The 12,518-nt window shown below is 42.8% G+C and overlaps 1 protein-coding gene across 3 annotated transcripts; it reads right to left on the minus strand.

Moving 5' to 3' along the window:
* Window positions 1-296: 296 nt before the first annotated feature.
* Window positions 297-8,248, minus strand: herpud2 (HERPUD family member 2). Of its 3 annotated transcripts, none has more exons than XM_079728809.1 (10): window positions 8,126-8,248; window positions 7,403-7,521; window positions 7,163-7,320; window positions 5,763-5,840; window positions 4,879-4,989; window positions 4,610-4,776; window positions 4,367-4,492; window positions 2,968-3,321; window positions 2,708-2,822; window positions 297-1,554 (listed from the first exon to the last, which is right to left on the minus strand). In XM_079728809.1, the coding sequence occupies exons 3-10, from the start codon at window positions 7,307-7,309 to the stop codon at window positions 1,357-1,359; spliced, it is 1,296 nt and encodes a 431-aa protein (XP_079584935.1). In that variant the 5' UTR covers window positions 7,310-7,320; window positions 7,403-7,521; window positions 8,126-8,248; the 3' UTR covers window positions 297-1,356. The 3 variants fall into 3 exon arrangements, with proteins under 3 accessions (XP_079584935.1, XP_079584934.1, XP_079584933.1); XM_079728808.1 differs by adding an exon at window positions 7,825-7,955 and having other exon boundaries at window positions 7,163-7,521; window positions 8,126-8,241; XM_079728807.1 differs by having other exon boundaries at window positions 7,163-7,521.
* Window positions 8,249-12,518: the final 4,270 nt, after the last annotated feature.

Below are 12,518 nucleotides of genomic sequence, written 5' to 3' on the forward strand. Positions count from 1 at the left end.
GTCCCTTCCCCATTCACCTTGCTGTCTGCTCGTGTCTGCTGGCAGGAGGGTGTTAGCCTACACGCATTTAACAAGGTTAAGTGCTGTTTTAAGAGCGAATACTGGCGTTAGACATTCTTGGATTTTAGACCAAGTAACAACATTAACAATCCACCGGGCCTACTCCAAAACACGAATAGAAACGTTCAAGGAAAATCTGCAGTATGTGACTTTTTCACTGCACTCAGTTTTGTTTGAATTTGTATGTAATCATCATTGATACAAAATAAAACAAAGAGCCTTTTTTGAGTGTGTTTATTGCCATATATAAGGTTGCTTTTTGTATGCCATATTTAATTTACAGGGTGGCAAATAGTACATTGGACAATAATCAACCGCAGTTTAACTTATTTCTCTTCTTTTAGGGATCAATTTCCTTAACTTCTAATAGAAAAGCGCAAGCACTTCTTAGTCATGCAGCAGCAGTGTACTTTTAGTACCAAGTAGTACAATGAAACAGTAAACACAACCACTGCACTGAATAGACCTCTTCTGCAACAAGGCTCTACTGAATGGCGACAGCGCCCCCTTGTGGACATCATTAGAGGATGGTGAAATACAGCACATTCAGTCAAACTGCAACTAGGCATTTATTTAAAAAGAGCAATTATTGAGGGCTTAATAACGATGCATTAACTTAATATATTTATGGAAATTAAAATGGGGGGTAAAACGATGGCATTGCATTACTGAAAATCAATCATCTTATCCAATTGTCATAAAAATACAATTGAACATGAAAACCCACATTTTTTTTTTTAGTGTTCCTGCAATTTCCAACAGAAATCTCCCAAGTGTCTGAATTACGGCGGCCTTCATGACTTTTTCACAATAGAAGTCCCTTCAACGTACAATCACATAATCAATGAAAGAAAATCTCAAATGTAAGCTCCATTAACTTGCCGTTTTAGATGTTTTAATGTTGTTCTTTCTAAAATGTCAGTTGATTTATCGTTTTGTCTAACAGGCTGTTTTTGCTAAATGAGCTATTATTGTCCCTGTTCACCTGGCAGACTTATTTGTGTGTGTGTGTGTGTGTGTGTGTGTGTGTGTGTGTGTGTGTGTGTGTGTGTGTGAGAGCTAGAGAGATTTCCCTCCATCTAAATTCGTTGTTTTAGAATTTCATGTTGAAATCAGGCTGTTCTGACTAGACCATCCAGGAGAGTCATATCCCATGGAGAGTGTGCTCTGTGAGACTGGGTAGTACGGCCTCTGGGTTGTGGGGTTGTGGCGTTGGTCGGGGGGGATGGAGGGCTCGTGCTACGGCGGTGGACATTAAGGTAGTGTCTGTGGTGGGAGTGGGGGACGTCTTAATCATTAGTTGACAGGCTGGGGTCGTCCCTCTGGGATGAGGGAGGTGAAGAAGCTGCTGATGAAGGACCAGGCGGAGGTCAGGAAGCCTGGCTGCTGGACGGCGGTCTGGGCCTGGCTCTGCTCCTCATCGCCTTCTGCTGCTCCTCCACCTTCCTCCTCCTCACCGTCATTGTCCTCCACGCCCTCATCCATCAGTCGCTCCTGAGGGGGGGCGAGAGTGTGGGGATGAGAGTTACTTAAAAAGGTGACATATTTTACGATCAGGTGCGATTGTGATTAGCCATTCCAAGCCGTTTTGAAAATACATGCGAGATCTATTTATCTTCCTGAGGGACGGTTTCAGCCAACATTTGTATCATGTGACTATTTTAACCAATAAAAACCTGACAAAATGTTCTTGCCAATCAAATGGAGCCACTTGAGTCACATGAAAAGTGTTTTTAATAGACAAAAAAACACTTGTCTAAATGGCTCCGGTTCCGCGCCAATGTTGTGTCCGTGGTCGTGCCGTGCTATGTTCACAGGAGCAGAACACGCAGATTTTAGCGACTATCTGGGTCGAGAAAATGAAACCGCTGATTCTGAAACTGAGACAATCACAACTTCTCACACAGTAACAATCAAACAAACACACACACACTCACAATCAGACACGCTCTCAATCACACAAACTCAAGCACTAACAATCACACATGATCACATTGACACAAACTCACAAAAACTCACAATCACAGCACTGTTCTTCAGTGACACACCTTTCCTGTTCTCCCTGTACTCACTTTGCATGCCCTGAGTCTGGCTTTGTGAGAGTCTGAGCGGTCTCTTTTTTTCAGCCTCTGTAGTTTTATACGTTCAGTGAGTTTGCAAGCAGGTTTTGATCATTTTATCTAAAGGTTGATGCATTTAATTTTGCAAAGAATTAATTTATTGTTTTAGTTCAAGGGTTATTAGTTTTATTTTTAAAGACCTTATTAATTGATTTATTTAAAAAGGATGTTATTTAACAAATCTTTATTTGAACATGGCTGTTTTATATTTTGTTCGTGTCTATTTTGTACCGTTTGTGTTGCCCTGTATATTTAAAAAATAAATCTGGAGAAACTCAGTACTTTTGAGTACTCTTGAGTACTTGAGTAGTCTTTTCACTGCATACTTTTTTACTCTTACTGTAGTAATTATTTTTATGAATACTTTTACTTCTACTTGAGTATTTATAGACTATTTATAGAAAGTAACAGTACTTTTACTTGAGTAGATTTTTTGGCTACTCTACCCACCTCTTATAATATGTCACCATTAAAAAAACAAGGAAGGAAGAAACGGAGGCAGAGCAGCAGACGAGAATACCACTGACCATCTCCTGGAGGTCCTGGTGTCGTTCCACCTCCCCCCTCGGAGCTGCGTCCCGTCCTCCCGCCCCGGGGTCCTGCTGCTGCTCCGCCCTGAAGGGGAACCAGCCGGCCTGGTGCCTGACACACACACACACACACACACACACACACACACACACACACACACACAGGTTATATTGGGGAAATGAGCAACAGAGTGCCTGAATGCTGAACCGGGTGAGCGTGGCGGTGGTTCCAGGGCGGTCGGGGGGGTCAGACTCACAGGTAGACCAGCAGCATGGCTCCGAGCACCATGACGAAGCGGCTGAAGGAGGAATAGAAGTAGACGATGCCGAGCAGCACGCCGGCCCGCGACACGCCGTACAGCCGGTCCAGCCAATCGCGGTTCAGCTCGTCGTCGTTCAGCACGGCGCCACCCTGCGCGTTCATTTGGATGTTGGCGTTGGCCGGCGGGTTCTCGGGCAGAGGGTTGGGGGCCGCCGCGTTGGGCCCCAGCGCCGCCTGCACCCGCTCGTTGGGCGGGGCCGGCTGCATTTGCGGTGGCGAGGGGGCGGGGCCAGGGGGCGCCAGGGGAGCGGCGGCTGTAGCGGGCTGGGCGGCCGCCACCGCTGCCTGACTAGAGAGAGAGAGATATGAGAGAGCCAGAGGTAGAGAGAGAGAGAGATATGAGAGAGCCAGAGGTAGAGAGAGAGAGAGAGATATAAGAGAGCCAGAGGTAGAGAGAGAGAGAGAGATATGAGAGAGCCAGAGGTAGAGAGAGAGAGAGAGAGATATAAGAGAGCCAGAGGTAGAGAGAGAGAGAGAGATATGAGAGAGCCAGAGGTAGAGAGAGAGAGAGATATGAGAGAGCCAGAGGTAGAGAGAGAGAGAGAGATATAAGAGAGCCAGAGGTAGAGAGAGAGAGAGAGATATGAGAGAGCCAGAGGTAGAGAGAGAGAGAGAGATATGAGAGAGCCAGAGGTAGAGAGAGAGAGAGAGATATAAGAGAGCCAGAGGTAGAGAGAGAGAGAGAGATATGAGAGAGCCAGAGGTAGAGAGAGAGAGAGAGAGATATAAGAGAGCCAGAGGTAGAGAGAGAGAGAGAGATATGAGAGAGCCAGAGGTAGAGAGAGAGAGAGATATGAGAGAGCCAGAGGTAGAGAGAGAGAGAGAGATATAAGAGAGCCAGAGGTAGAGAGAGAGAGAGAGATATGAGAGAGCCAGAGGTAGAGAGAGAGAGAGAGATATGAGAGAGCCAGAGGTAGAGAGAGAGAGAGAGAGATATAAGAGAGCCAGAGGTAGAGAGAGAGAGAGAGAGAGATATGAGAGAGCCAGAGGTAGAGAGAGAGAGACATGAGAGAGCCAGAGGTAGAGAGAGAGAGAGATATGAGAGAGCCAGAGGTAGAGAGAGAGATATGAGAGAGCCAGTTTGCCGTCCGGTTTATCCTGTGACTTCCGCCGTCTACCGGCTGTCTTGATCCATGTGAGGGAAACATTGTGTTCCACCTGCCCCCACGAGAGGCGAGTCTGCACCACATACATGTGAAACTGTGTGTGTGTGTGTGTGTGTGTGTGTGTGTGTGTGTGTGTGTGTGTGTGTGTGTGTGTGTGTGTGTGTGTGTGTGTGTGTGTGTGTGTGTGTGTGTGTGTGTGTGTGTGTGTGTGTGTGTGTGTGTACTTACTACTGCATGTAGTAATGCCGTGCGTACATCTGCTGCCACCAGAGGACCTGCATGGGCGTGTACATGGGGTGGGGGCCGGAGGTGGGCCCCAGCACTGCCTGGGGGGGAAACTCTGTCCCCTGTGGCCTGGGAAGCACACCGGGAAAAAAATGAGTGAGATGCAGAGAGTGAAACACCAAGAGGGCGACAGGGAAGAGAGAGACTGGAGCCTTTTTCTCTGTTTTTTCAGTGTCAGACTCTTACCAAGGCATGGCACCAGCAGCGGGGTTGATATGGGCGCCGTACTGGGGGAGGCCACCTCGATACCTCAGCCCATCATTACCTTCTGGTACGGAGGAGGAAGGGGCAGTTGGTGGACCTGCCTGATTGGTTGAACCGTCCAAGGAGGCGGAGCCGGCATCCTCGGAATTCTAAGGGACAGATTGAAAAAAACTAAATTGCAGAATACCCAAACACGTTCAATCATATTGGAGAACATATTGATCCCATCAGTCCAAAGTCCCCCCACTCACGCTACTGCTGGAGCTGGCGTTGGCAGTGGGGGAGGAGGGACGGGGCGGCGCTGGGGATGCTGGGGGGCTGCAGGAGGCACACACCAGGTGCATCATGTGATACTCGTCCTGCTGCAGGGGGGGCAATTAAGAAGTGATCAGCAGGGACCGGCGAGACACACAAAGGGTTAGAGTGAGACACACACACAGTGTTAGAGTGAGACACTGGGTTAGAGTGAGACACACAGTGTTAGAGTGACACACAGGGTTAGAGTGAGACACACAGGGTTAGTGTGAGACACAGGGTTAGAGTGAGACACACAGGGTTAGAGTGAGACACACAGGGTTAGAGTGAGACACACAGGGTTAGAGTGAGACGCACAGGGTTAGAGTGAGACACAGGGTTAGAGTGAGACACAGGGTTAGAGTGAGACACAGGTTGAAGTCAGACAAATAGAGAGTGAGCCACACAGAGGGTAGAGTGAGACACAGGTTTGAATGAGATGCAGTGATACCCAGAGAGTGAAAACTGAACAGAAGATTGATAGAGGGACCAAGAGAATCGGTGTGTACCAGAATCCAGGCAGAATGCCAAGCTTTTGTAACAGTTGAAAAAAGAGCAGTCATTGTTGCTCCTGCCAGATCTTTTTAATTTGTTCTGAGCTGCAAACGCCCAACATCCCTTTCAAAACAACACTCAATGGGTCCGAGTACCAACCCTAGGACACTCACAGATACTGGACATCATGTTAACAAGTCACTGTTGAACGGGAATGTGTATGGGCGCGCGTCAACTATTGTGTTAATGTTTAAAAATGTACAACAACACAAAGAAAATAAAGGCACAATAAAGATGGCAGGTATGCAGTGCTCTGTTGGTTGAACAAATAAGGCTAGATCCTTACCTTTCTGAGCACATCTTTGAGCTGCAGGTGGTCCTGGAGCAGTTTGCCTGAGTAGACAAGCCTCTGGTCCTTGGGTAACTGCAGAGAGAGAACAGAGAATGATACGTTTTCATGTATGTTTTCTCAACTATACTGCACTTGCCCAGCAGGTGGTCCGCTTCCATCTAAACCTTAATTACCCTGTTTAATTTATAATTAATTTCTTATTTAGTTATATGAACGAGCTATAATAAAGAATCAAGCAGTTGTGAACTCTAGCCGACGCTTCGTGCATGGCGATCTATCTCATACCCAACAATGCAGTTTAATGTATGTATACATTCTATATTCCTACAATTTGAGGGACAGCTTCTCGCTGCTAACAGCAACTAGGGCCGATGTCAATGCAGCCCGTATGGAGGCGGGTCTGGCTCGCTTAGACCTGAACTCGGTGATGGTCCATCTCGGGCACGGCACAGCACGATTAAACTAGCTGTGAAAAAGCAACTCAGCGTGGCATGGTACGACTCAGCACGGCCAAAAGAGCTGAAAAACCTAGATATTAACAAGACAGAGAACGCTGCAATTTGCATGGTAGCATGTCGTAGCACAGAGGCATGGTTTCATTACAAATTATACTTCTGTGCTGCAAATTTACTTAAGTGTACGACTTCTACCAACCATTTCCAATCAGATTTCAGGAAGTATTTTGGAAATAGTGAATTTGACTCAAAGGTCTCAGCCTCATTCAAAATATATAATTATCTTGATCACTATTACGAAATTGGTCAAACGATGCATAAAAGTGCTGTTACTGTATGAAGACCACAAGGATTCATTCTTAGAATGGCCCTGGCACTAAGCAAACAACCTCGGACTGATACCTCAACATTTTCGCCAGGAGAATGCCACAGTAAACCATTGCAGTATAAATGTTTTCTTTAAATTATGTGGATAACACTAATATGAATAGTTACCAAGGTAACTTCAGTCTTTGCTCAGGAAGGTCAGATAAAATGCATTTGGATAAATTTGCCCCAATATATAACAATTATATAGTTTGGTTGGATACTAGCGTATATTGGCGTTTTGCATAGGTTATTGATGAATGTGTTTAGCAGTGTTAGCTGCATGTGTTTGGATATTAGGGTTAAACAGCACCGCATTGTTTATTGTCTGTGACCCCATTTTTTATGGAATTTGAATAGGCCGGAGCCAGTCTGAAGAACTAGCCAATTCCATACCTGATAAAGGTGAGTCCCTACACCTTTAATAGCTCAACAGGTTGAACCATGAAGAGGACCTAACCTCAGACCTTTCTCTTGCGGTAACAAAACCACATCAACTACTCGGGCCTGCTTGTGCATATTTTGACAACATTACCAAGGCAACCTGGAACATATATGGTTTACATAACCTACCGGCTTGCTAGGGTAAACAATGGAGATATGGCTCTTCAGCTTCTCCACAGTCCAATTGAGGAAGCAGTTGATGGTCTGGTCATTGTACTTCTGGTTGGGCGCCTTGATGACCAAGGTGACAGGACTGTCAACTGTCCCTGAGTCCATTGCTCATATTACTACAGTGGGTGGGTGGTTGGAGGTCAGGGCTCGGAATTATCTGTGGTCGACGATTCACCACTTTAGTGTCATCATTCTTACCTCATGGCACCAATCTAACCTGTGTCAATGATGGCTGGGAGGCCAGGCAGGTAGATCAGGAGCGGGGCAAAACACTGCTCTCATCGCCCTTCAAACTTGTTGCGGGTCTGACCAAAAAGCTAGTGGAGAAGGGAGTATCATTTTGTTGGTTATTTCACGATTTTTTGTATTCTTAGGATGGCTGCAGAGCAGAATAGTTAACATACAACTGAATTAATTGAAGAACATTTAGCATTGACTCTGTTTGTATGTTAAATTCCGAAGCGTTACGGTCTAAATTAGATCGATGACGATATGACCTACCACTAACTGCTGTACAGAAAGCCTTCAATGCCAGTTGCCAATAATACTAAAATGATTCTCGGGACATGATCGTAACATAATAACTACTAGATGAGGGACCTGGTGCGTTGACATCTCACCTGCGACTTCTGTTGAGCTGTCAAAATAATCAGTAATCTCAAATCACTCAGATGTACTCAGCAAAACTAAGCCTGCATCCACATTGGTTGATCATTCCTTTAACTAATAATACATTGCAGGTAAGACGGGCCTGTGTGAATGTTCAGAAAAAAGACAACAATTTAAAAAACGTAGATTGGATAACTAACGAGTTGTTTTCGGGTCAACGATAGCTTGTTGGCTAGCAGCACTAGCGGGCACATTACGTCGTGTTCACTAAACACGCAACATATGGAGCAACACAAGTAAAGGTTCAATTACATTTTTTGTCGAGCGGTTGCTTTGCATCTAGGGTTAAAATGCAATACAACCACCAAATGTGGTTTCTTGGTCTTCACGTCCACGATCCGTAGCTTGGCAGGTTTGTTGTTGTATTGTCGGGCGTGATAACGGAAACGACGTCATGGTTCCTCGGTAGCCTGACCGACGATCCTGACTGGACAACAGATGTTAAGTACGGATAAAATACTGTATTCAACTGTAGTTTCTAATAATAATAATGAATATATTTAGAGATCCATGCCCATGTTTTTTGTTTTTTATTCACATTTTGACACACTTTTTCTTGGATGTGTACTGTGGGAAGATGGATTTCCAATGAACTATGTTGCATTTGGAAATTAAATATGTTAAAAACAGTACTTGTCTGACACAATAATTAAGTTGTATGCTACTAGTTTTAAATTACTGAGGAAATGAGTTAAATAAAGATAATCCATTTTACAGTGGAGTATATTAATTTGCTAAAGTTGTGTGTTGTAGGTGTGTACACATGTTGCAGGTTTGTAATTAGATGGGAAGTCCTAAAACCACTGAGTTGACTTCATTGAACTTTTCATATTTCCAGTTACTGCTCTAATTTGCGTAGTACTTCGTTGGTTAACTGTTGGCTGTAAAAGTTTATTTTCAAGTGTCCAGGCATCCACCCCAGCAGGAAACGATCAAAGTCTGCCCATGCAAACGCAAACATCTTTGTCCACTCCGCCTCGAGGGCAGCAAAGTTCACCTCTTTGTTAACCGACGACTTTAGCTCTTTGAAATAATGGGTCAACAAGCCTGGCACTTTCTTTGGACACTCTCGCCCCTCCAGACAACTTCCCAATAAATAAATAACGTCTTTCATTCCACAGCCTCCGCCAACGTACTGAAAGTCGACTGCCGCAACATCCCGTCCTCCTTGGGTAAAACAAAAATTTGCTAATTTAGCGTCCCCATGAACAATAGTCTTGAAGTGACATTCATTTAGGGTGCTGTCGATCTCCCCAGCAGCTGTCTTCAGCTTGCCGTCCTCCATGGACTCCAGCTCATCTGGCCTGGTCTCCAGGTGCCAGTAGGTCCCAACCGGCCACAGGCCTTCTGGATCCACACCCAGGAAGAGAGCATGGAAGTGGGCCAGCCAGCTGAGACAAACCCGTATTTCTCTGTCTTTCACGCTGGTCCTTTAATAAAAGAAAGTTTGATCAGGAAAATTATAATTTCTTCACACAATAGTCATTAAATACGTCTGTTGTATTCTGTTGAAGCCCAGAAGAGCTATATTTTATGCATTAATATTTTTGTCTAATTTAATAAATGGCATTTCACAGATGTTACAGGGACTCAGTACCTTCGCTGATCAAAGCCGGCCGCATCAAGATCCTCTAGAACTAACAGCATCTCTTCTCCACATGAATGGGTCGCCAGACATGCTGGTATCCTGCAGCTGGGCTCGGTGGAGTAGTTCTTGTACCAGTGGCTCTCGATGTGGTACGATTTTGCTTTACGCATGTGAGAGTGATCCGTACGCTCGGTATCACTTGGAAACTTGACGTGTTTCACAACAACGGAGGGCCGATCACTCCCTTCCAGGTGAACTCGAATTATCTTCCCATAGCCGCTCCATAATGGCTGGATGTTTGCGCCTACACTCAACTTTGATGCGCCGCACGCCTGCAAGATGAGGTCCTGGTACTCTTGTTTCATTTTCAGATCAGATAAGCCGTTCAGTTTATTTAAACAGGACACCGAACGGCGCAGACATTTCAGAATTCAATCCCACAGCATCGAAAACTTCCCAGACCCTTATACGCAAGAATATAAACAATGTACCCGTCCTATTTAACGTTAGGTCTGTCCAAACACGAAGCATACACCGTGAAGTATCGTACATGAGCACATGGGTTTAGTGTGATAATTATAAATTGGTACATGAGTTAAACCATCAACATTTATCAATAAAACAATAACAACACTTCCGATCCACGGAATTTGAGCTCTGCCACAGCCAGCACTTCAGCCAAGCAGGATGCTTCAACAGAATGAGATATTCACCAGATTGTAGTGCCATCTACTGAGTCGGAGGGTAATTACGTTTGATGGTTGAAAATTTTAGTTTTGAACCAAAAATATAGAAGACATTATGAAAAGCTATGATACTAGCTATGATACTAAACATTATATTAACTATTCGGGTATTGTAGTTTCTAGTTCAGTAAAGAGGGTACATTTCATTTGGAATATATTCAAATATGCACAAAATAGTTTAAAGAAGCGACTGTTACTTTCACAAATGTCTTAAAGTCTACACTACCCATGATCCAGTTTGTATAATGGGGTTGAATGGTTACTGAGGTACCGATCAAAATAATGTGATTTCGATGAAAAATCATTCATTGAAATCACTTTGACTTCACATCATCAAAACATTACCTGCAAAAAAGCGTGGATGTTAATGTTAATGATAAAATGTATGTACTAATTTATAAGTCATATCCCAAGTAGACTTTTATCAACGGTCATGAAAAAGTAGTTGGTGTCAAATACATGACACTTTCTGATATAAAGATTTTTTTAAAACCTTTATTTGGTGACCCATTAATAATACATAATACAATTTTACTCGTTTTGTGCAATGACTTTAATGACTTCCATTGTTTATCGTTATTTTAAACCATTATTTTATATATATTTACTTTTACCATGTATTTAGATCAACTGCAACTGTGAAACGCTATAAACATCCCCAAGACCTTTGTGATTTCCTTGTATCAGTCTGATAGAGACATATAGTTTCACAATTTTAGCTGAAGTGTAGTAGTAACTGTAGTGTTAATCATTAACTTGCTGAAGGCGGGAGATTAAGATAGTTAGTTGTTGAAGGCTTTTTGAGAGAAATTTTAGAGTTAAACATACAATTGGAAACTAAATACAAATGTATACAAGTTCAGGGGTTGAGAACTCCTCAGAGAAAAGGGCATGCTTAATTTAGTTAAGACTTGTTGCTCTGTATTTGTCGTGTGTGACATCTGGTGCTGCATGCACAAGTGGATAGAGGATAGAGGGGTCAAAATCGATTACTCTATCCTCTATCCATCCTCAAAATTGTATTCTATTTTGGTCGTTGTGATAAGGCTGACCTGACTCACTGTCTTTTTACTGTATCTCTGGTGCTTTTGTTATAGACATCCAACCTAGTTTTATCTTTTGCTATTTATCGAGTGACTGAAGAACAGACCTCTTTAGCAAACAAATGATAAGAAACTATTGCCTTTGCCTTCTTGCTGGCCCGGAGGAGAGTATTTAATGGTAGTCTGCTGCATAACTTTGGCTATGTCCTTAAGCTCTACCTAAATTTAGAAACAGATAAATGACTGTGTCAGAGCCTGGACTAAAAAATGTGACTCTGTTTGGGACCCTTTGTGAACCAAAACACCCTTCTGCCAAACATTTTGAGTTGTATTTTTGTACTCTTTACGGCTAATGTATATGTATATGTACTTTTATACTTACATATTTTTTGTGTATATGCATGTATGTACTCATCTAAATGGATATATAAACATATATATACATATATATATTTTATGTATTTATGTATGCATATATGTTTATGTGAGTATGAATGAGTATGATCCTTTATCCTTGATTTGATTGCAATACTCTTGTTCTGTGGTTTAAAATAATACAAAATCCCTCTTACGAATTGCATGCTGATGCTATACCTTATTTCTTTGGGCAATTATTTTTTATTACATTTATTATAAATCGTAATCAATTGTAATAATAATATGTAGAAAAAGAGGACATAGAATAGATTAGTAAAAAAAGGGAAAACAGGTCAAATAGGACAAACTTTATTGGGTAAAACGAGCAATTTAATGTTTGGTTGAATATGTGAGTGTATGCAAATAAGGTGTGCAAATATCCAAATGCACTTTTAAATGGTAGAAGACAGCAACACTTAAATTTGCTTTCTTATTCCAACTCATTTGATATTTGGTTGTGTGTCCATCTCCACAAAGAGACTAACAAATCAAAGTCAAAGTCAGTGTCACATTCCAAGGGTTAGGGTTTTGTGTTTTGCTAGATTGACTGAACACATTCATGACTTCGATTGATTCCATGAACACTTTATCGATTATTTGATCAATCACACGCAAGCCCTACTTACAATACCCCCTGCCTTACATCAAGAACATTCTAGAGTCTGAGACTTCCAAAATTAAACCAATGGTGTATATACTGCCAGGTCAGCCTTTTTTTTATGTTTCCATGCATCCATATTTCCCCTAAATGTTTTTTTTAATTAAAATGTTTCCTTGGTAAATATTAGATGAAATACCAACTATTGAATAGTATTGAAAGCTGTATAAGTAGAACTGTCGTTCATCCCTCC

The sequence above is a fragment of the Pollachius pollachius genome (genome assembly GCF_949987615.1).
Source record: "Pollachius pollachius genome assembly, chromosome: 1".
Classification (NCBI taxonomy): domain Eukaryota; kingdom Metazoa; phylum Chordata; class Actinopteri; order Gadiformes; family Gadidae; genus Pollachius; species Pollachius pollachius.

What these genes read in the sequence shown, in the direction of transcription:
- herpud2 (XM_079728809.1), bottom strand. Translation starts at nt 7,309, where the DNA reads ATGGACTCAGGGACAGTTGACAGTCCTGTCACCTTGGTCATCAAGGCG. An exon ending in TTGTTTACCCTAGCAAGCCG is followed by an intron (nt 5,841 to 7,162) that starts GTAGGTTATGTA and finishes CTCTCTCTGCAG; the next exon opens with TTACCCAAGGACCAGAGGCT. An exon ending in TCAAAGATGTGCTCAGAAAG is followed by an intron (nt 4,990 to 5,762) that starts GTAAGGATCTAG and finishes CCCCCCCTGCAG; the next exon opens with CAGGACGAGTATCACATGAT.